This window comes from Choloepus didactylus, chromosome 11, assembly GCF_015220235.1.
Source record: "Choloepus didactylus isolate mChoDid1 chromosome 11, mChoDid1.pri, whole genome shotgun sequence".
Classification (NCBI taxonomy): domain Eukaryota; kingdom Metazoa; phylum Chordata; class Mammalia; order Pilosa; family Megalonychidae; genus Choloepus; species Choloepus didactylus.
Window position 1 is genome coordinate 60,760,067 of NC_051317.1, and position 22,518 is coordinate 60,782,584.

Consider the following 22,518-nt stretch of genomic DNA (forward strand, 5'->3'; position numbering starts at 1 on the left):
AAAGCTAAATGCATATGGGGGTTGGGGAATAGAGGAAGGTTATGGGACTCCTGGCATTGGTGATGTTGTCTGACTCTTTATTCTACTTTAGGTTAATGCTGTCTTTCCTTTTGTCACCTTCTAGCCATTAAGTTTTTTGTTTTTTGTTTGTTTTTCTCTCTTTCTCTTGCCTTTTTCTTTTCCCTCTCCACCTTCTTTGATCTTCCTTCATCTTTGTGGAAGAAATGTCCTTATATAGAGAGTGGTGATGGTGCTCAATACATAAATATGTGACTATACTGGGAACCAATGATTGTTTACTTAGGATGGAATGTATAGTGTTTGAACAAAACCATCTTAAAAGAAATGGGTTGATGAAGAAACCTTGAGGGCACTATACTGAGTGAAATAAGACAAACACATAAAGGCAAATATTGCAGGGTCTTACTGATAAGAACTAATTATAATATGTAAACTCATAGACATGAAATATAAGTTACCAGGATATAGAATGAGGCTAAAGAATGGGGAGTGGTTGCTTATTATGAGCAGAATGTTCAACTAGGGTGAACTTAAATGTTTGGAAATGGACAGGGGTGATGGTAGCATGTAATGAGAATAACTAACAGTGCTGAAAGGTGTGTGAAGGTGGTGGAAAGGGTAACCTCAGAGTCACACATCTCACCAGAAGGAAAGCTGAAAGTTAAAAGATGGGAATATATAAAACAGTGAATCTTGTGGTGGACAATGTCCATGATTAACTATACAAATATTAGAAATCTCTCTCATGAACTAGAACAAATGTATGTCACTATATCTAGAGGTTAATAATAGAGAGGCATATAGGGAAAAATATATACCTATTGCAAACTATTTACTACAGTTAGTAGTATTTTAACATTCTTTCATCAACAGTAACAAATGTACTACACCAAAACTATGAATCAATAATGGGGGGGGCGTGGTTAGGGGTATGGGAGTGAGTTTCCTTTTTTTTTGTCTTTGTTTCTTTTCTGGAGTAGTGAAAATGTTCTAAAAATTGAAAAAAAATAATTGTGTTGATGATGCACAGCTGTATGGTGGTGCCATGGGCAACTGATTGTACACTTTGGATCTTTGGATAGTTGTATGGTATCTGAACAATCTCAATAAAAACAAAATAAAAAAAAAAAAAGATGAGCTGAAGACTAGAACAGAGGTCTCTAACTTTCTTGATTCACTGTGCTTTTAGTGTTCTAGCAATTTTTCACGGTGCCCCTGGACCAAATAAATCACCTACCAGGTTTATTTATTAACTAGTTAGGTTGAAACAAGTTAATAAGCATTTGTGATCTAACCATTTAGTAGCCATCTGAAAAATTATACATGTAAATTGTAAGAAAAATAATATTTTTATTTCATTTTTAAATAACTTACTAATGAGATGTGAGCAACTATTTGAAACTGCACAACTTTTCAAATCTTGGGATAAGTTCAGACGTTTTATTTCCTGTTCTACCTTGATTTTCATGTAGTACTTGACTTTAATTATAGCAACCACCAAAAACCCAGTTTGACAAAGATATAATGTCATTGAAAGGAATGCAGCATGATTTCATCTTGAAACTGTGAACTGCCTTGAGCTAGAATTCATATGATGTCCAAGAGATGTTAAGTATTACTGTTTCCCTTAAAAATTTCTGTTTCCCTTGAAAATTTAAAATATTCCATGACACCATTTGAGTTCACTGATTCACTCATTTAACAAATTTGAAAAACAAATTGATAATATCTAGTATAGTTGAATATGCATAGACCATATGATCCAGGAATTGTACTTCTAGGCATAGAAAATGCTCAAATATGACCACAAGGTAACAATGACAAGGGTGTTCATTGCAGCATTGAAGAAATCTCTTCAATTGCAAAACAGTAGAATGCATAAATAAATTGCTGTATCTCTATATAATGGTATAGTATGTAGCCCATAAAATGAAAATACTAGAGCTACTTCTCTCAGTATGGACTTATCTCAAAATCATAATGCTGAGTACAAAAAAGCAAGAAAAGGAAGGCTACATACGGTATAATATGATTTATAGAAAGCTCACACACCCTGAGAAACAATGTTATATAATGTGTATGACTATATACATGTTATTTAGGAACACGTATGAACATAATAAATACTGATTTCATGAAAGTAGTTACTTTTGGGCAAGAAGACAAAGGAAAGGAATTGGGAGCACTACACAGAGGTTTTCAATTGTAGCTGGATGATTTTTTTCTTTAAAAATGAAGATTGAAACAAACATGACAATATTAAGATATGAAAAAGCCAAGCAGTTCTAGGGATTTGTTATTACATTTTTTTGCTTTTGCTTGTACCTTTGCAATGTTTCACAATAAAGGCGTGTAAAACTAAAGTAATAAAATAACAATAAAATAAATAAAATAAAATGCAATGATTGCTACAACCTGTTTGTACTCATTTACTATGGAAAGCAACTTGGCAGTAAGTTTCTTAACATTTAATGAAAGAGCATGGAAGCTAGAAATTCCACCTAGAAATCAACACTAAGGAGAGAATTTTTTTTCACATTGGTCCACAAGATCTCATCAGAAGAACAATAAAGAAGTTATGGTTTGGATTTCAAGTGAAATACTATGAATCTATTGAAATGATAGTTATGAAGATTGCATTACACATGATACTAAGTGAAAACATGCGTGTATATATACATAAATTCATCCATTATGTATTTATAATCTATCACTAGAAAAAAGAATATTGAAAGGAAACAAAGCAAAGTACCAAAGTGCATGTATTACAGAGGTAACTTCGTCTTTCATTTTCCAGTAATGTGTTTAACTTACTTTTTTTAAAATTTACTTTTATAATGTAGAAAATTTTAACTTAAAAGAAAATAAAAGTACATCGCTGAAAGATTTAGTGTTTCATGCAGTCTTCCATCTTTATACCTGGCAATGTGTGTTTGATGTGAATATTAGCATTTCATTTTCTAGGTCTGAGAGTATAAAAGTAGATATTTTGTCTTTTTTATCTACCAGAGGAAGAGAACTCACTGTCACTGAAATAGGCAATGTAGCTTTGGATCAGGTGAGCCTATGGACACTATGATAGCTCCATTTAAGGTTTAATAACCAGCATGATATCTACCCAGTTGGGCAGAGGTGTTGCTGAAGGATCAGGCTATAAAAAAATGCTAATGTGAGGATGTTTCATTTCCTAGCTAACTTCAGATGTGTATTTATGATCACTGCACATCTTAGTCATTTATCTCTTTATTCCAGATGCTCTGAAAAATTGCACGTGTATTACAAAGGGCTCATCCCATCTTAAAATAGAAGAGGGAGGAGGAATGTCTTCCTGTTTCTTGGGGGAGCCTCTGCGTAGTCAGAACTGGTTGAATTTCACTCCATGATATCCTGGGACCAATGATTTAGGCTTACAGTTTCAACTAGTACTTCACGGAAAGATGAGAGCTAGGGGGATGCTATATAGAAAAAGCATTCGTAACTACAGTCACAATGATTCTATTTTCCTTACAACTGCTCCTCAAGGAGGGCTTTTCTCACCAATTTATTTTCTGCTTAAATTGCCTTTGCTACTTTGCATGCTCAGCTCTCCCAGACAGCATGGCGCACTATGTCGGGGAATTCTAGAGGCAGCAGTGGAAATACCAGCACGGTGATCCTACCAACACCACTTATGGCTGCTGCCACACATTGCACCTTTGACCAAGAGAGATTTCCAGAGGTTTCGGATTTTTAAAGTGTCACACATTTTGAAATGAATATTTTATTCCTGAGAATTTGCAAAGTTAACTCTCGGCTTTTCTGGACTGAAGCATGGAAAGAAAGAAGTTGAAAATACAAAAGTCATTTATAAGGCTGATAGTACATGACTCAGTGTCTGTCACCAGACATATTCCCATGACTATGTCCTGGGGGTGGGAAAGTGGGGGAAGAACGGGTGCAGAGATGAACTACATGAGAGAGAAGCCAGCAGAGGAGTAGATAGGCACGAGGAAAGCGTGAGCCCCTGAGGGCTTCTGGCCCCCTCATCCCTTCACTTTTATTCCCTTTATTGCATCATCGATGGACACTTCATCTTATAACTGCCTGGTTGTCACAGGCAGTAGTTATAGGCTACAGACAGAAGTTCCAGAACAGTCTTAGGCACGACCCAAAAGGAGAAACAGTCAGAAGCTTTCTCACATGGAGCTTATTATTAAAGCCCCCAAAATATATGGACAGAGCCCCAAGAACCCAAGAGGTCTTTGCCCCTGCCTTCATAGGCGTCGGAAAAGTTCATCTAGAACTGCAGCAAAGAGAGTATTTCTACTCCAAATATCCATGTGCTCCTCTACACTTTGCAGCCTCCTTTTGTAGCTAGATTGTGCCCAAATAACTAATGCCAACCAATGAAATATGAGCAGAAGGGATTTGTTCACTTCCGGGCCAAGGCTGTTAACAGCCCATCTGTCTCTTCCATCTTGCTTTCCCTCTGTGGAGCAATCTAGAAGCCATGTATTCTGATGTGTTAGCTATAAAATGAAGTAGGACCACCCAACCTGCATCAGACTTAGAACATGTAAAAAATAAACCTTCTTTGTGTCTCACTACTGAGATTTTGATTTTGATTTCTTTGTTACTGTAGCAGAGCCTATCCTATCCTGACTAGTATTTGGCAGCAAGTGAATCCAACACTTAACTTTGTAAGAGAAAACTCCAACCTAGTAGATATGAAAAATTGGTAAATTAGAGGAGAAGGAAACAGGGTTAGGAAATCAGGAGAGCTTGTTAGGGTCTGGATTTGGTTGTTTGATTTCTGTGGGCCCTCAGGTTCTCAACAAGAGCAGTGGTTTTTAAGCTTTTTTGTTTTTTTGTTTTTAAAGACATGTAACCTTTACTTCAAGCAAAATGTTTCATGGAGACTGGTAATAAAAAGATGGTAAAACAAAAACTGGCTCTCCCTTTAGATGATGCTCCTGTACATCCACTCCCCATGGAGGCCGCCAGGGCATCCTTGTGGTGTCCTGCAGACCCATGGGCACAGTGTGCAAACCACTGGCTTAGTGTGCCTTTAGGGGCCCATTATGCAGCTGGCATGGGTTCCAAGCGAGAACAGCCATTTCTCACCTGTCCCACATGATACACTGCACTCAGTCCAGTGCCCGTACTGCCAGAAGTACTCCCGCTTCTCCAGGTCATTGTCAAGGCCATCTTTCCGGATTGTGTACTCATACTTGATGCCAGGGTTAGTCACTTGGAATAGGAGCTAACAGGCAAGAGAGGGATCACGTCAAACTCTGTCATGACTTTATACTGCAAATCACAGTCATGCAACATATCACAGTGTTCATTATCTCATCATTATAGAGGCATGCATCAGAGCAAGTACCATCTAATGGATCTATCCACCCATCTATCAGAATTTATGCATAATATTCTACATTCTATCTCCATTCTATTATATATTGGCTGAATTTCCATGGGAATTTCAGTTGATGAAAAGGTGAGGTCTAATCATATGGAGATTATTCCAAGGGAATGGCATGGTGCATCCTTTCTAACAACAGGCTGCTAGATCACCTTGGACTCTTGTGTACTTGTTAACTTGGTGACTATAAGTACATTACTTAACCTCTCTGTGCCTTAGTTTCCTCAGGTATAAAGTGATTTTAATAAAGTTTCTACAAAGGGAGTTGGTGTGAAGGTTAAGTGAGTTAATACATGTATAGTGGTCAGAACAGTGCCTAGCATGAAGTTACCCCACAAAAAAATACTAACTTTGATTATTGTTGTTGCTGTTGTCTTATGATGGCCCTCTAGCTGTCAGGTTGGTTGGATCCCTTAAAGCACAGTAGATCTGGGATAAAAATGGTCATAGGTTTCTACCCCATGGGTGCTACTCTTGAGATCTTCCCCTCATTCCCCTCTTCTCAGCCTATATGCTACCACATACCTAAAATGGATTCACCTTAAACTTAAGGTAGTGAACTGGCTGTTCTCTGGGACTGTGAGTATCATATATAAATTTTTCCCATATGGAAAGCTAAGCTGTAAGGTGTGCCTGACATTTATAGCTCACAGTTGCCAAGCCTTACCTCCAGCATCTGTGAGTGCTCTGCTTGCTCTCTGCTCTGCAATGACCTCTCTCTAATTTCTGACTGGATCTGACTATCTTGTGGGCCAATCCACCTATCATCCCCAATCTGCCTTGGCTTGCCCAGTATCATCGTTCCACTCCTCTCTGTAGATTTTGCCCAACATGAAAGACAAATCTGCTGTGCCTTTGAAAAGCACATACTGCATCCTAACCCCTCCCTCCCCCAAAAGTTTCACAAAGTCAAACCCTTTGTCTGAACACAACCACAAGTTAATAGGTGAAAGGAACATGACAATCCATCATACTGGCTGGAAAGTTACTTGGAAACTCATGTTAGACTGACAGAGGATGGAGAGCTCAGGAACAACCACCCTGGAATAAATAGCCTGTGTCAATCATACTGAATTTGAACCTCCCAATGGAGGGTTTTAAGCCCCTGGCGTTTAATTATGGGGGCTTCAACAATTTCTAAGCAATTAAGAATAAACAGCAAAAACTATCTCGCTTCCGTCCTTGTTCCTTGCTAAAAGAAGTTTTATGGATTCTTGCTTTATGTCCCCTAGCAAAAACCTTTGAAAGATCCTGACTAAGGTACATGCCAGCAGTTTCTTTCCCTTCTGAATTACCTGGATCCACACAGATTCATTGGTGGGACCTGTGGCCATCAGTCTCTCCAGGTCTCCCTTCCTGTCATACTGAAAGACAGTCCCCGCCAGCTTGTAGTTCCCATTCCACTGGATAATAAATCCTCCATTGAGGTAATATTTTTCTGGGTCTTCACTCCTGATAGCCAAGAAGTTTCCAGCTCCCTCAACCTCCATTACACGTATGTCCCTCGCTCCTTTTGGAATAAGCCCAATGTCAACATAACCTGAGGAGAGAAGACATTAATGAGAGAGGCACTCGAGATTTTCAGCTGAATACGATCTGTTTCTGACCCATCATTCATCTTCTTCCCAGCATGTCCATCATTTCATGCCCTTGCCCTCCTTCTGGGTGGCCACTGGGGTTGGCAGAAACACTAATCATGAGGAATTTTTAAAGTGTGGCCAGGAGCACATTCTCACAACCTATGTGGATCCATAAGCATTTTTGTGATGAAAGGTAAAATAAACGCAGATTGCACTCTGATATTTTGAGTTGATCCAGAACTTACTTTTCTTTGATTTTAGGCTGATAGTTCAAAATTTTACATCTCCTAGCTAGCTTCCTGCTAGGATTTCTGCTCCTCCATTTGTAGCTGCTATTAGATTAGTCTTTCTAAACATAGCATCGGACACATCCTTTTCCTCATCCTCATTGCCTGCAGGTTGAAAACAGACTCCTAGAAGTAACTTAGTCCTAGTTTCCGTTCATTAAGAAAATCCTGGGGCGGGGGGGGGGGCTTGACTGATTGCCACCTAGCTCTTTTGAATATATAGCCATTGATGAGAAACTCAGTTCTGAGCACAACCTTTTCTACTGTAGGACAATTCTATTCATCAGAAAGGTTTTTGCCTTAGGTTTTTCTCCCTTATGTTTTGTTTAAATGTGAACTTATAATTTATTCTCATGTGTTCTAATTAATCTTTTTCAAAAAGCCTATGGGGATACCCATTAAAGGACAATGATCAATTCTAGCTATATTGTTATCCTTGCTTACTGGTCGATTACGGTGGGAAGCATACTGGGGAGAATTAAGATCTACTGGTTGCCTTCTCTTTGTTGGGCTCTATGCTAAGCACTTTATGCATTCAATGTATTTATGCTTCTTGACAACCAACACCTTTTAAACACAAGAGAAGGAAAAAACATGGCCTTAGCAGACGGTATTATGGAAGGCGTATTGAGGTATGGGAGTCCTAAAACTTGAGTTCTAATTTCCTGCACCGCCATTAATGAGCTCTAAGATTTTCATTAATTCATTTAACTTCTTTGAATCTCATCTGCACAATGAAGGGAGGCTTGAATGAGATGATGTCTGTGGTCCCTTCCAGCTTTAACATTCAATGATTTTGCTAATTTCTAAGGTAAACATTCTTTGTTCCTTCAACCTGTCCATAAACAAACAAACAAACATAGTTTTAAGAACCTGATCATCCAGGTCACTGTCCACTGGATATAGGTAAGGGTTTTTGGGACTGTCAAGCAAAGACCTCATTCTGTCACCTGAAATTTCCTTGACTGCTCCCTACTCCTCTGAAACTAAAGTAGCATGGGGTCCTGGGAGATAAAGCCCAGGCTTTTCCAGTAGGGACAACACTTACAGTGCTGAAGATTTTCCCAGATGCTGGAGACAGGCAGCAATCCCAGATTCATTTTTCAAACTGTCAACTCCCTTCCAGAGGAACCAAAATATGTGTCTTGTAATACTTGATTAATTTCCATTTGGCTCTCATGTGCTTGCCTGAGACAGCTGAATAAAACCACTAATATATAAATACCTCAGGAAAAATATTTATCATATGTAATTGAGGCCAATGCAAGGTTTTAAAAATGCCTTTGGAGTGTTGCAGCCAATTTCTGACTTAGGTTGTTTCATGTTTTCTGCTAAGAGAACTCATGCAGGAAAATCAACAGGCATCGATTATTAACGGTTATGACTTTATCAGCAAGGAAAAACAAGATGGATAAAACAAGAGTTTGCTTTTTATTCTTCCACTTAAGAGTGAAAATCCAAAATTAGAAATATTTATCATGGTTAAACATTGCCAAATTGAAAGGGCAGGTACATCAAATTTAAAATAGTAACTTTCAGTGAGTATAAATGCTGCTTTAGAAACAATGTGCAGATAGAAGATGTGAAGTGAGGCCGATTCAGTCATGAGCAAGAAAAGTAATATATATTTGTAAAAGAACACCCAGGATGAAGCCAAAGGGTAAAATTATGGTGTTTTGCAGTTGGAAAGGACCATGATAAAATATCCACCAACCTACTTTGCACCTGACAAAAATGCTGACAACAGAGAGGTATAAAATGAAAAAGAAAAGTTTCTAATTCCCTCCACCACCAGTCCTATGTCCCCAAAATAATTACAGTTAACAGTTTCTTGGATTTTCTTTCAAAAATCCAAGAAACTGTTAACTGGATTTTCTTTGCAAGTATAAACACCCACATACACACAGATACACACAATTTTTATACAAGTTGGATCCTACTATACAAATTTAACTATTGTCTTTAAAATTTAATATAGCTCACATACCCTTACATATTTTTCAAGCATTTTAACAGCTGGAAAAATGACATACACTCATTTAGTTACTCCACCCTCTATTAATGGGAAACTGAGGCCCTAAGAGAGGAAGTAATTTATGTCATATCACACAACTAGGTAGAGAAAGAGATAGGTCTATAAACTGAGGTTCTTAACTCCCAATCTAGTGCTTTTAATGAGCAATATGGCTGGCAGAACAGAAATTGAAAAAAGTAATCCCCTCAAACCTCTTGTCTTCATGGGTCTTCTTTAAAAATAAAAATCATATTACCAAGATGGGGGCATGTAATTAAGACATCTGTTCTAGGTTAAGGGAATGTATTCAGAATTGGTAAGAATAGCTCCAACATATTAAGAATGATAAGAATATTCAGTAAGAAAAATCACTTTTCTTGCATCTTCCCCAGTCTTTCTCCGGGATAACCGCTAACCACTTGCAACTGTATTGGGAGAAATGGGTAAACATCATCTTGACTTCCAAGACGGCAGCTCTGGGCTCATGGAGACTGTCTGGGGAAACCATCTCAGTATCAAGGTTTGAGCACCTTGGGCTACGGGAATACTCAAGGCCTTCGAGCATGGGGCAGAAGATTGGGCCTCATGCTTCTGAAGACATTATCAGGAGAAAAGTAATGGATTATTAGTGCTGACACGTCTTTTACAAATGTTCTTTGTAGTCCAGAAGAACAGGGACTTTACCCACTGGCATATTTGATCTCCAGTGTTTGTCACTTCTTATAAAACTTTGCTCATAAAGAAGTTGTACTATTAACCATAGGCCATTTATCTACAACTACCAGCTTGTCTTTTTTTTTTTTTTAAGTCTTTTTTTTTTAAGATTTATGTCATCAATTTGTGGCCAATATCTCATGATTTATGTGAGGAAGCTCCGGGGAAAGGCTGATCCATCTCCCGGATCCCTGGCTCGAGAGCAGTGACCTGTGGTATGTGGCTCAGATACAAACCCATATTTGATAGGCCCACAAACTGTGCACAGAGTGAGGAAGAACCAAATAAAAATAACTTTGAGAAGTTGAATTGCCTTGCCCTAGATTTATTTCTAAGGAGGGTTGTTACAGTACCAGAATCTTACCACATACTGTGAGCAACCATTACCGTCTAGAAGCTGGTAGAAAGGAAACAGAGGCTGATGGGGGCTCCCTGTCCTAAATGCTTCTGGGAGAAATGATCACAGCCCTGAGTCCTGGAGACTTCTCAGCCCTCTTGATAAGAAAACTTCAGAGTAGAATGTCCAGCCTCTCTCTTCTTCCCATGCTCTCCAGCCCAAGGTTTTCTAGAAAACATGGGGCAGTCTCCAATAGGGGAGTACTTTTTTTAAAAAGTCATGTCCCCTCTTCTCATTACGTCTCATCCTCTGCCTCAGATTCCCTCTCTGGAATATTTTCTTGTATCCTTCTCTTACTCTCTCCATGAACTTCTTAGTCCAGGCACCATCTCCGGCATCTGGATGAACGCTGTGGCTTCTAGCACTGGGCTGTCCCATTCCAGGTAATTTTGTACACTGCTGGCAAACTAGTTTTTCTAAATCACTGAACTAGTTTTTCTAAATCACGAACTAATTTTTCTAAATCACAAACTAGTTTTTCTAAATCACTGAACCATCTGTGCATCTAAAATCACAGAATAGCTCCTGCTCGCTCTTAAATCAACAGCAAACAAACGGAACCATGTGGCATAGCCATTTCTTCCTGAAAGTGCCTCTTCCACTGCCCAGGCTCGCGTGGCCCTCATGCCCACATGGCTACCCCAGCCCCCACCTGTGATGGGAGGTGTCCTTGCTGGGTTCCATTCACTCATGACCTTCTTTTGACCTAGAGCCTAGGTGGACCCCAAGGAAAGGCCCAGGGTAAGCATCATTATGAGATTAAGTAATTTTAGTATTTTTCGGATTTGTCAATCCCTAACTTCACATGAGTTTCATCTTCTGACCAAACAGGCCAGTGACAGAGAGCAGGAAGCCACTGTTGGGAAAACGAAACACATCAGCACATAGGATTCGAAAGCAGGTAGCTATCAAGGTGGTCAGGTACACAGATACTTCCAGCCAGTTGTTCCTTTCACTTATTAAAAGTCTGGTTCCTGTAAGCAAGTTTTTATGTAACAGGCACTTTCTTTGCCTCTCCTAAGTTTTCTAGACTAGGGTCTTTCCTTCTTTCTTTTTTTTTAACATTCCTAACAGTGAAAATGAAATTGTATATGAGGTATATCTATCTCAGGCAGAGGAAAACTGAGTTAATTTGAATATTGTGCCAAAAGAGTTACAATAATAATTATTATGCAATAGCTGTTTATATATATAATCATTAAAGATTAATTTTATATGTTAACTGTTCTCATTCCATGTACATAGAGGTTATGATTAAATAAAAGAGGCAAGAATCGAGGCTGACAAGATGGGTACTTAGTTAGAGACCCAGTTAGCCACGTGTGAGTCCCAGGATACTCAGAGAATGTGGCTCTTTTTTCCGTTTGTAGTGAAGGTGACATTCCATTTTGAATTTTTTGAAAGTAAATTCTGCTTTAAAAAAACTAGCATTCAATCATTCACACATCTTGCCCTCTATTCTTAGTCCCTTGTAACTTGGATGGTTTGTTTATTTATTACCAGATCCTTCTTTTTGCTTAAACATCTTCCTCACAGTCTGGCAGGCAGAGCCGTCTCCAAGACACACACCGCAGCGATCCTCTGTGGCGTTGGAATCTATCTCGTAGTCACAGCCGACCATCTGTGGGCAAGAGTGGTGGAGGGTAAATGATGCAGGCATGAGATGCCCACTTGCCTTGGACTTTGCCTTCTCCCTTCCCCCTTTGCTCTTTATAGATGGAGGAAGGGGATGGGGAGCAGATACAAGGACAAATGTTTCCTTGCCCTTGTGGCAGCCAGAGAAATAACCAAGGTGTCCACCTTCCACTGATGCTAAGGGAAATACTTTAAAGGGAGAGAGGTACACGTTGAGTAGGGCCCCCAATTTCTCCCCAGTCAGAACAAGGCTCTAAAAATAGTTCCAAAAATTTAATTATTAAAAAAAGGCTTGGAATTGGAGTTGGCGGAGCAGTAACTCCTTCAAATGAGCAAACCTTATGCCCCCTCCACTCCACGGAGATTTCCCAGGGTTGATATAATTACTCTACCTATAATTTGGCTGTTTGATCCCTTTACACTCCTCACTGGGGTTATTCTTCCTGATTCTTGTCTTGGGAAAGCAGGTGCACCAGCTGGAGATGAACCTGATTTAAATGCTCAGAATATTCTAGCCCCAAGTGGGATAAGGTCTCTGACTTACAGACCCCAACCTCCACTTCACTTCACACTTAGCTATATCCCAGCCACCTTGCCCCCCCTTCCTCCAGCTGCAGAGGAAGAACTGGTTCTTCCTCTTCTGAACAAAGACAAACCTTGCTCTTGTGCTCTGGATCAGACCCCTTCTCAGTGAATTGTCTAATGGTTTTCCTGAATCATCACCTTTCCATTTCCATTGGTTTCTTCCCCTAAGCCTGTCAACACTGACAGACATTTCCCATCCTAAATTTCCCAGCCTGGGAACAGGGAGTGGGATGTTCTGCTGCATTAGGTACTGTACCGGTTTGTATATATTATGTCCCCCAGATAAGGCCATATTCTTAAATGCTGTCTTGTGGGGGCAAACGTATTAGAGTTGATTAAGTTGGAAACTTTGGATTAGATTGTTTCCATGGAGATGTGACCCAACTGTTGGTGATAGCTCTGATTAGATAATTTCCATGGAGGTGTGGCCCCACCCATTCAGTGTGTGCCTTGATTGGTTCACTGGAGCCCTATAAAAGCTCAGACAGAAGGAGCTCACAGCTAGCTGCAGGTGAGAGACACATTTTGAAGATGGCTCTTGGAAGCTGACATTGACATTTTGGAGAACGCCATTTTGCAAAACCACCTGGAAGCAAGCAGATGCCAGCCACATGCTTTCCCAGCTAACAGAGGTTTTCGTATGCCATTGGCCATCGTCCAGGGAAGGTATCCTGTGTTGATGCTTTACCTTGGACACTTTAAGGCCTTAAGACTGCAACTTTGTAATGAAATAATCCCCCTTTACAGAAGCCAGTCCAACTCTGGTATTTTGCATTCCGGCAGCATTAGCAAACCAGAACAGGTACCAAAGAATCACAATACCCAGGTTGAAAGTCATGAAACGTGTCTAACTTCCTGTTGGTGGCAGATATGTGCTTTCCAACTGAACTTCTCTGTTGCTTTCTTCCTTCTATGGTCTACACTCATAACCACATTACCATGGTAAAGAAAAAGGGAAAACTACACCATATTCCATTAGTCATAATATTCTTTCCTGTTTGGGGAAAAGAATCCCACTCAAGTAGCTAATTTGTTTTTTCCAAAGACCATTTTCATTCTTATTTTAAAGCCATCTCAAATCTACCAAAAGGAAGAGCAATTCGAATCTTTGAATTTACTCTCTACTAGCAAAACAGATTAATAAATGTCCCACTGACAGAAAATAGCTGCATTCCTCACATTAACACTCTCTAATTTCCTTTAGGTCCCAAGAATATGCTAATTGACCTAGTTCGGGGTGGGGGGGGGAATATAGTGCTAAGAGATTAGCAAAAAAGAAAATGTGTAATCATGCTAATCACAATGGAAAGAAAAGAAATTGTCTGGATGTGTGCCTTCAGTGGTTACGAGGAAAACGCTAAACCTTCACAAGTGATATGTTTATGTCAAGCTCAAGCATCTTCTAATAAGCTGACTTTTACAAATCGTATTCCCAATGAATGAGCCAGGGAAACATACTCTGAGGTTTCATATTAATTTTAAAGTATTTTCTTTAATCTCTCCCAATAGGGGACAGAAAATAAATGCGATGAATAAAAGAAAGTCAGAAAAACAAATACCTTGAGTCAAAGCCTTTTCTTCCTGAACATGTGTGTGTGTGTGTGTGTGTGTGTGTGACTTCTCCAGCAGTATTTTTCTGCACAATGAGGATAAGGATTGGCAGCGAGGAGACACACACACGTCCTCAAGTCACAGCATATTAAATAGGTTCATGTGGAGACCTCATTCAATTTGCTTTTCTTTCCAGCTGCACACAGTACAATAAAAACTGAATTACCTATACAACACAAGGTCTATGAAGGCAAATCACCCTGCCTTGTTGAACATAAAGCATAACAGGCACTCAAGGGAAAATAAACAGACTTCGCTTTACTCTTTCATGCCATTATGTTCCGGCAACAGGACTCATAACCATAATGTCTTTCTGTCTTCAACAGAATCAGAGGTAGCTCTAGGTTCTAACCAAATGTGGACAATGGCTCCTGCATGTCACCCCTCTGATGTGACTGCTAGGTTGCCAGGCAGGCACTCCAATGAGCAGCATTTTTGAAACATAGCAATCACATTTATTTCCCATGGGGTCATCAAGTTATGACCTTGCCATTTTGACTGAAGAACATGCTATTAAGAGTTCTACTTGGAGAAGTCAGGGCCTAGCCTTTCACCAGGCATTTAGCCTTCCATGAATGAAGAAGAAATAAGTATTCTCACTAATTTGCATGTTTTGTTTATGGGAGAACATTATTTTAATTTGCAAACTCTCAAGTGACTGAGGGCTGGAATGCCAACTGGTGCCATGACCAAATGTGCCTGGAATGTCGTCACTTCTTTCTACAGTCCCTTGGCAAAGGCAGAGACCGGGCAGATGCCTGGTGCTGAGATAAGACGTGTTCCCTGCCAGTGCACTTTAAGGTTGGAGATAGTTTGGGCAGAGCTATGCTTAGCCAAAAAGAAAAGGTAAAGGACACTGCCATTTAACAAGTGGAACATTCGTGTAAAGCTTTCCTTGTCATACCTTTTCAAGGTAGGTGTTGTTTTGCCCAGTTAAGAAGGGGAACTGGTTTAAAGAGTCTAGGTGGCTTTCCCAAGGTACACCCAAAAATCTGATGTCACCCTCCTGCTTAACTCTTCAACGGCCTCCCATTGCCCTCAAGATAGAGCCTAACTCCCTTAGTATGCAATCCATGTCCCCTACCTTATCTCTCAATAATAAACCAGTGGGTGTGATACACAGGGCCAAACCCACCCAAGTTACTTAATAAAAGTTCCACTCACGTCCAGTACCCCTGGCTGGCCAGCCAGTATCCACTCTGTTCTTTTCTATACAATAGCTGGTACAAAGGGGGAACAAAAATCTAGGCCTCTGTTTTGGACTACTCTCAATTCACCTCAAATTCCAATTTCCAACATCAATTAAAATGCATTCTGGGAGACAGGTCACCCACTTTTAAAGAGGTGCTTTTAGGAACACAATTAAAATGCATTCTGGGAGACAGGTCACCCACTTTTAAAGAGGTGCTTTTAGGAACACTTACTTTGGTGACAGTTTTAGTGCCAGTGTCACATTAAAGGCCATAAGAACAGGCAGTGAGCTATTAGAGTAAATTCCTTAACAGGTTTAGAAAAGGCTGATACTGGAAAGAGTCACTAATTCAGACCTAATCTATCTTCAAATAGCCAAAGAATAGGCTTCTGGGTCTGGGCTTGCATGATTGTCGACTACTGAACCAGGATCTAAATATTCCATCTATTCTGCCTCAGAAAGATTGCACTAAACTCTTTTTAAAAACAATATGTATTATAAGGGAGGGATATGGGATTCTTGGTAGTGGTGTCATGGTCTGACCCTACTAATATATTATATGATATGATATTTTATTTTTCTTTTTATTACCTTTTTTATTATTTGTTTAAAAAAAGTTTTTTTTCATAGTAATCAATATGTTCAAGCACTGACTGTGGTGATAAATGCACAACTGTATGATGATACCATGAACAACTGATTGTACACTGTGGATAATTATATGGTTTATGAATATACTCTATAAAATTATATGGAAAAATATAAACAGAGATAAAAGTGCTGAATAAAACATGGAGAGAAGGACATACGTATTTACTGTTGGTTAGGAGGTAGAATGGTGTAGCCTTTCTGGAAGACGGTGGGGTGGTTCCACACGAAGCTAAGTATGTGGGTGCCATAAGGTCCTGCAACCTCATTAGGGGGCATTTACTTAGAAGATCTGAGAGCAGAGACATGAATGGACATTTGCACACTGGTGTTTATGGAGACAGCATACATGATTTGCAATGGGTGGAGGTGGCCTAAGGGTACATAAACTGAGGAACAGAATGATGCACTGTTGTGTGTGCATACAATAGAATATTGAGCAACTGTGAGAAGGAGTGAAGCTGTGAGACACACAAAGAGGTGAATGGAACCTGTAGACAGCATTTTGAGTGAACTACACCAGAAAAAGGAAGGCAAACACTATAACGTCTCACCAATATGGACCAACTACAACGTGTAAACTCAGAATTGAACCTTAGAGCACAGGTTATCAGGGGAATGCTTATTGTAATAGCCCCTAACCTCTGTTCCTGTGGATGTGAATTCATCTGTGAATAGGATCTTCAAAGGTCCTATTAAGATGAGCTCAAGCTGAGTCAGGGTGGGCCTTAATCCAATATGATTGGAGTCTTTAGAAGCAGAGGGAATTTGGACACAGTCAGGAGTAGGAGACAGAAGGAGACAGATGGCCCGGTGATGGAAGACGAGATTGAGCTATGGACTATCAGAAAGCCACCACCAGAATGTTACAGACTTCAGAGAAAGTATGATCCTGCCAACACTCTGACTTTGGATTTCCAGCCTCTGAAACCATGAGACAAAAAAATTTCTGTTGTTAAAGTCAACCCATCTATGGTATTTGTTTTAGCAGCCCTGGCAACCAAGACTTTGGTTTTAGCATTTACAAGAAAAAGAAATATGATAGAAGAAGCAGGTTGGGGTGGGAACAGGGTATGAGATTAATTTAGGAATATTAAAATTGAAGTAACTGTTGGTCCTTTGAAAGGGGAGATTCAAGAGATAAGAACTGACATTTTGGAGAGCGTTTTGGCCCAGAGTGATTGATTTGGGATCTAGGATGACAGAGGGAGAGAGAGAGAGATGTTTGGAATAATTATTTTTAAGAGCAATGAGAGAGAGAGCTAACTTTGGACAGGTAGGAACGCTCAGCTGGGATTGAAGACTGACTTTCTAAAAGCACAGATTCACCAAGTTGAATTTTCATTTTAAGGAGTGCAGAGCAGGCTGGTCATAAAATTAAAAAAAAAAAGGGTAGTGGTTGGTGGTTGGGTTGATCCAGAACAAGGGGCTCAGGGCTTGGGGTCAGCAGAACACTAAGAGGGCAAGTCTAGGGAGCAGCTGATGTGACAGACCTTGGCATCTAGGCTGTTTGCGGAGAAAATGAAGCCAGGGCTTTGCTGACGGGGAGAAATAGGAAGAGTCAAGGAACTGAAATTCAAAGAAGTGGTTATGAGGAGAAAGAGGTGACAGAGCTGAAGATTATCCAATTGTCCCAGAAGATAGGTATTAGAGTAACATTTCAGATCTGGAAGAGTTCCTAATAGGGAATGGGGTCTCGGACTGCTCATATATTTAAAAGGTTATTCCATGCCATACTTGTGATTAAAAATGAGAGATATCCTGAAAAGTCAACATTTAAACCTATATCTCTGATAAATAAGTTGACAATTTAGACTAGAGTTCTAAAAAGTTAAAAAAAGTTAGAGGGAGGAAGCACAGAGAGCTACCTCCTAGAACAAATTCAGCTCTGATCAGGGCTCAATAATTTCCTTGTAGAATCTGCAAATGAAACATGCCAAAATGTTGGCAAATATCGTAATTTCAAAAGAGCTAAAGACATGAATATATACAAACATATTTTCCTAGATACAAAGAAGATGGATTAGACAAACACCATATACTCTTTTTTTCTGATGATTTTTTTATTTCAATATATCTTCAATTCCCGTCAAAAAACTGTAATAAATAAATAAAAAGACTAACGAAGCTGAAAATATCTACAACCTGGATCTTTGGATGATAAATTGTATCTAGGCTATTAAGTAAATTTGCTTTGACAATTTTTTTAGCTTGAAAATTTAGCTCTGTGTGGTATAGAGAAAAAGAGGGTAATTAGAGCTTCCAAAAGGCCTTAACTGGTTTCCAGAAAGAGAAATGCAAGCTGAGAAAATCTGGCTTATTATATTAAATTAATTTAATTGGTATCAAGAGAGGCACCCATGATCCCTTATATTTTGTTCAAAGCACCTGCGTTTTCCATGGCACAGCTAAAGATGTTATATCTACATATGAAAAGTCACTTAGGTCTAAAAGATAATTTAGCATCACATTTATTTCTCGGTGACTGTAGTTCTCAAATGTAGCTGCATCTGATGATCACCTGGAGAGTTTATAACCTATCAATGCCCAGGCTCCAAATCCCAAAGCTTCTGAATTAGAAGAGCCCAGACATAAGTATTTTTTTTTTTTACAAGTTCTCTGGGTGATTCTAATATGCAGACAGAATTGAGAACCTCTGCTTTAGAAAGTGGTGGGGCTGTTTTAGTCTGAATTATCTAAATAAATCTGTTCCCCCTCTGAGGAACAGACTTAAGATATTAATTATTTTTTGCTCTTTGTAGTTACAATAATAAATAGTTGCTCTAATAGATAATTTTGCCTGAGCAAAGTTGTTAGCATACTCATTCCCTGGGAATCATCATCTTGCCTCCTGGTCTTTGGCCACTGCTCAAATAAATCAATAGGCAACTTCAAGGTGATAAATGCATCTTCCCAAGGTGCTGAACATTTATAAGAAGTGGTTTTTCACTGGGTGAATTTGGTTCAGTGGGAAAAAATTCTGATAAATATTTGCAGAAACAAAATTTATTGAGAGTTTATTGCATGCCAGGGACATGTATAAACTCATTTCATCTTTTTATGACAACCCTAGTAGTTTGATATATCAATAACCACATTTTATGATAAGAAAATTAAGTCTTAGAAAGATGTACAGGATCATACAGCTAGTAAATTATATTGTTGAGTTCATACTCTAGAGCCTGAGAGCTAAACTACTATGATTCACTGAAACTAATTCGATATTTCCTAATTTTCTTTTAGTTGGTTAAAAACACCTTCTCATTAAACTGCAATTCAGCTTGGGTGTTGGATCACAAGACTTGTTCATCAGTTCCTTGCAAAAAAGGCTGGAAGCAATGGAAAGAAGTTCTTCAATAGTTGTACGTATCAACATTAACAAATCAGGTCGTAATAATTTACTAAAGGTAGAATTGATTAATGAAAAAATTAAATAGAAATCAGAAGACTGCGTTCTAACTACTTGTCATGCCGTCTCTCTTCCTCATAAGACCTAATGGATAGTCGACAGAGAACTAAATGTAAAAATGCTTTGTGAAAACCACTATACAACATATTATTAATTTCAGGTTTTCCTCTAATTTAACTACTCTGTTGGCAAGTAACCAATTCATAATTTAATGCCAGCAAAATAATCTGGGTTTCCTTTTCCTAGTAACTCCTCAGTTATTTTGGTTCTTCTTCAAATTTGACCCTGCTCCACACCTAAAATAATATCATAGAGCACATTAACAAATCAAAAAGTGAAGAAGACAGCAGGAAGAAAAACTATTCAACTCCTAACTGTGACTATGATGAACCCTGAGAACCGCTGTCTGCTTAATCTAGTAGACTGAATATAAAAACTAGTCCCAAGCTATTTAAATGTCACAAAAGCAAAAGCTTAAAATATCTGACTTCCTGAATTAATAAAATCATGATTTCATAAAGTGGTAGATCAAGGAAACATACCCAATACCTTACATATGCCATTAATACAGATATTTCTGCTGCTGCCACCTTCAAAGCAGGGGGTACCGTCAATGACTGCATCCAGCATTTTCTCGGAAAACTGGCCGTCTATGGGTCGGCAGTAAAGTTCACAAGGATGTGCTGAAGTGAGAAAAAGACAAATCCTTGCAAGTTAGCTTTTTAGTTTGGTCTCCTTATCCCAGGATTCCTTTGCATTTGTGACCCCCAACTGTTGCTTAATCTAGTTAGTCCCATCTTTTACCTTTCTATGATAGAAGCTGAAATGTAGGATTTTCTTGTCTTTCAGTTAAAGAGTTTTTTATTTTTTACAATGAATTAAACTTATATCCTTTGGTATAAATGATGAGACTTCTCAACCCAACATTGAACTGCACTCATAAAAATAAGGCACAGAGCATCTGGCGTAAACCTGGAAAGCAAGTAATAGCAACCAGTGATGCAGGACTCCAAGTCAGAATGACACCTGAACAGGTGCTTACAGCAAAGTAAGGTGACCTCATGGGAGAGGAGTTCCCATCCGATGGGTCTAGCTCACCACTAACACCATCACTGTTATCACCACCATCATAACCTTGATTCCGTCAAATCTTCTTTATTTTCTTCAAGCTCAAGAAGTCCTTGGCCACCACAATTTACAACCACCATAGAAATAAAAGGCCTGCTGCTTTTGCAGAAGCTGAGGCCAATTTGCTTATTACAGTGGTTCATCCAATCACCCTGGGTCCTACACCGAATCCATCCATTGAATGACTGAATTTTCTACTCCCTTGTAAATGAAGATAGGGTGCTTGCCAGCACAAGAACTGTTCTAAAGATTTATTTAATAAAATACAAAATATATACTCATACATATGTACACACAGTGACTACAAAAATAGATAATTTAAATCATAAATTGCATTATAACTTTAATAGGTAATACATGTGCATGATAAAAAATTTAAAAAGTTTTCTTTTGAATGTCTGTACCAGTTTGTATACACTATGTCCCCCAGAAAAAGCCACGTTCTTTGATGCAGTCTTGTGGGGGCAGACATATTAGTTTGGATTAGATTGTTTGCATATAAATGAGCCCCACCCAACTGTGGGTGATGACTCTGACTGGATAATTTCCATGGAGGTGTTACCAGACACATTCAGGGTGGGTCTAAATTAAATCACTGGAGCCATATAAATGAGCTGACAAACAGAAGGAACTCAGTACAGCTGAGAGTGACATTTTGAAGAGGAGCTACAGCCAAAAGGGACACTTTGAAGAATGCACAGAAGCTGAGAGAGTAGCTGCAGATGAGAGACAGTTTGAAGATAGCCATTGAAAGCAGACTCTTGCTCCAGAGAAGCTAAGAGAGGACAAACACCACAAGAGCAACTGAGAGTGATGTTTTTGAGGAACTTCAGCCTAGAGAGGAATGTCCTGGGAGAAAGCCATTTTGAACCCAGAACTTTGGAGCAGACACCAGCCATGTGCCTTCCCAGCTAACACAGGTTTTCTGTGCCATCCTCCAGTGAAGGTACCCAATTGCTGATGTGTTACCTTGGACACGTTATGGCCTTAAGACTGTAACTGTGTAACCAAATAAACCCCCTTTTTTATAAAAGCCAATCCATCTCTGGTGTTTTGCATTCCAGCAGCATTAGCAAATTAGAATGATGTCATTATTTGTTTGTTTTTTCCTCAGTAAAAAACTTAAGAATGTTTTCTTTAGAAAGAAACTTTCAGTATCTCTTCTGGATCTGTTTAATGTGGGTGGGTGACAAGTCTTTGGTGGTGTGACCAGCTGAGGACTAGGTGAGACCACAAGGCCATTTGCCATGGGCTCCCCCTCAATGTGGATGGGCGCCAAATGCAAAGCCAAAGCGCACAGGGAAACTTGCTTAGTCCTGGGCAAAGCCCACAACTCTAGGTACACCAGCCCACTTGAGGACCCAGTGATTCATGCAGTGGGGAAAAAAGTGTAAAACACAAGACATAACCAAAAGCCATAGCTTCAACCATTGAAACTCTGGACAAAAACTTGAGACCAGAGGTCTAAAATATCTGCTCAAATCTCCAAAGAAAAAGGTAAAGGCAAATAAAGAATACAAATTGATTTTTTATAAGATGCAGTGGATAAATTGTCTGAAAATATAAAGTCAGAACAGGTTTAACAGATTATTAGGCAAAGTACCAAAGGAAAAGGGCCAGAAGATGCAGAGGCAGAGGCAAGCCACAATTTGGGATTACAGTAAATCCCCATTCCTGCCAGCGTGATGAGCTCTTTTGCTCTGAAAGCAGCTGAAAAGGGAGTAGAAGTATTTACAGTGAGCTCTCCCAGGGATGACAGCACCCACCCAGGTGGGCTGATTCCAGGAGAATCATTTCATGAAGCAATCAGCTATCAAGTAGGATGAAAGAGAGAGGCAGAGGAAACATTTTAAAATAAGACTTTGATTTTAGCTTTAGAATTTGGAGTTTTGT

The 22,518-nt window shown here is 39.2% G+C and overlaps 1 protein-coding gene across 1 annotated transcript in view; it reads right to left on the reverse strand.

Annotated features, from left to right (window-relative positions):
* The window catches only part of ADAMTS12 (ADAM metallopeptidase with thrombospondin type 1 motif 12), a 459,352-nt gene that overhangs the window by 91,002 nt on the left and 345,832 nt on the right, over positions 1–22,518 (reverse strand). Inside the window, exons 13-16 of the mRNA XM_037799243.1 lie at positions 20,047–20,180; positions 11,918–12,038; positions 6,721–6,965; positions 5,125–5,263 (exon numbers count right to left, since the gene is read on the reverse strand). Coding sequence (XP_037655171.1) covers positions 5,125–5,263; positions 6,721–6,965; positions 11,918–12,038; positions 20,047–20,180 — 639 coding nt within the window. The remainder of the gene's footprint in view (positions 1–5,124; positions 5,264–6,720; positions 6,966–11,917; positions 12,039–20,046; positions 20,181–22,518) is intronic.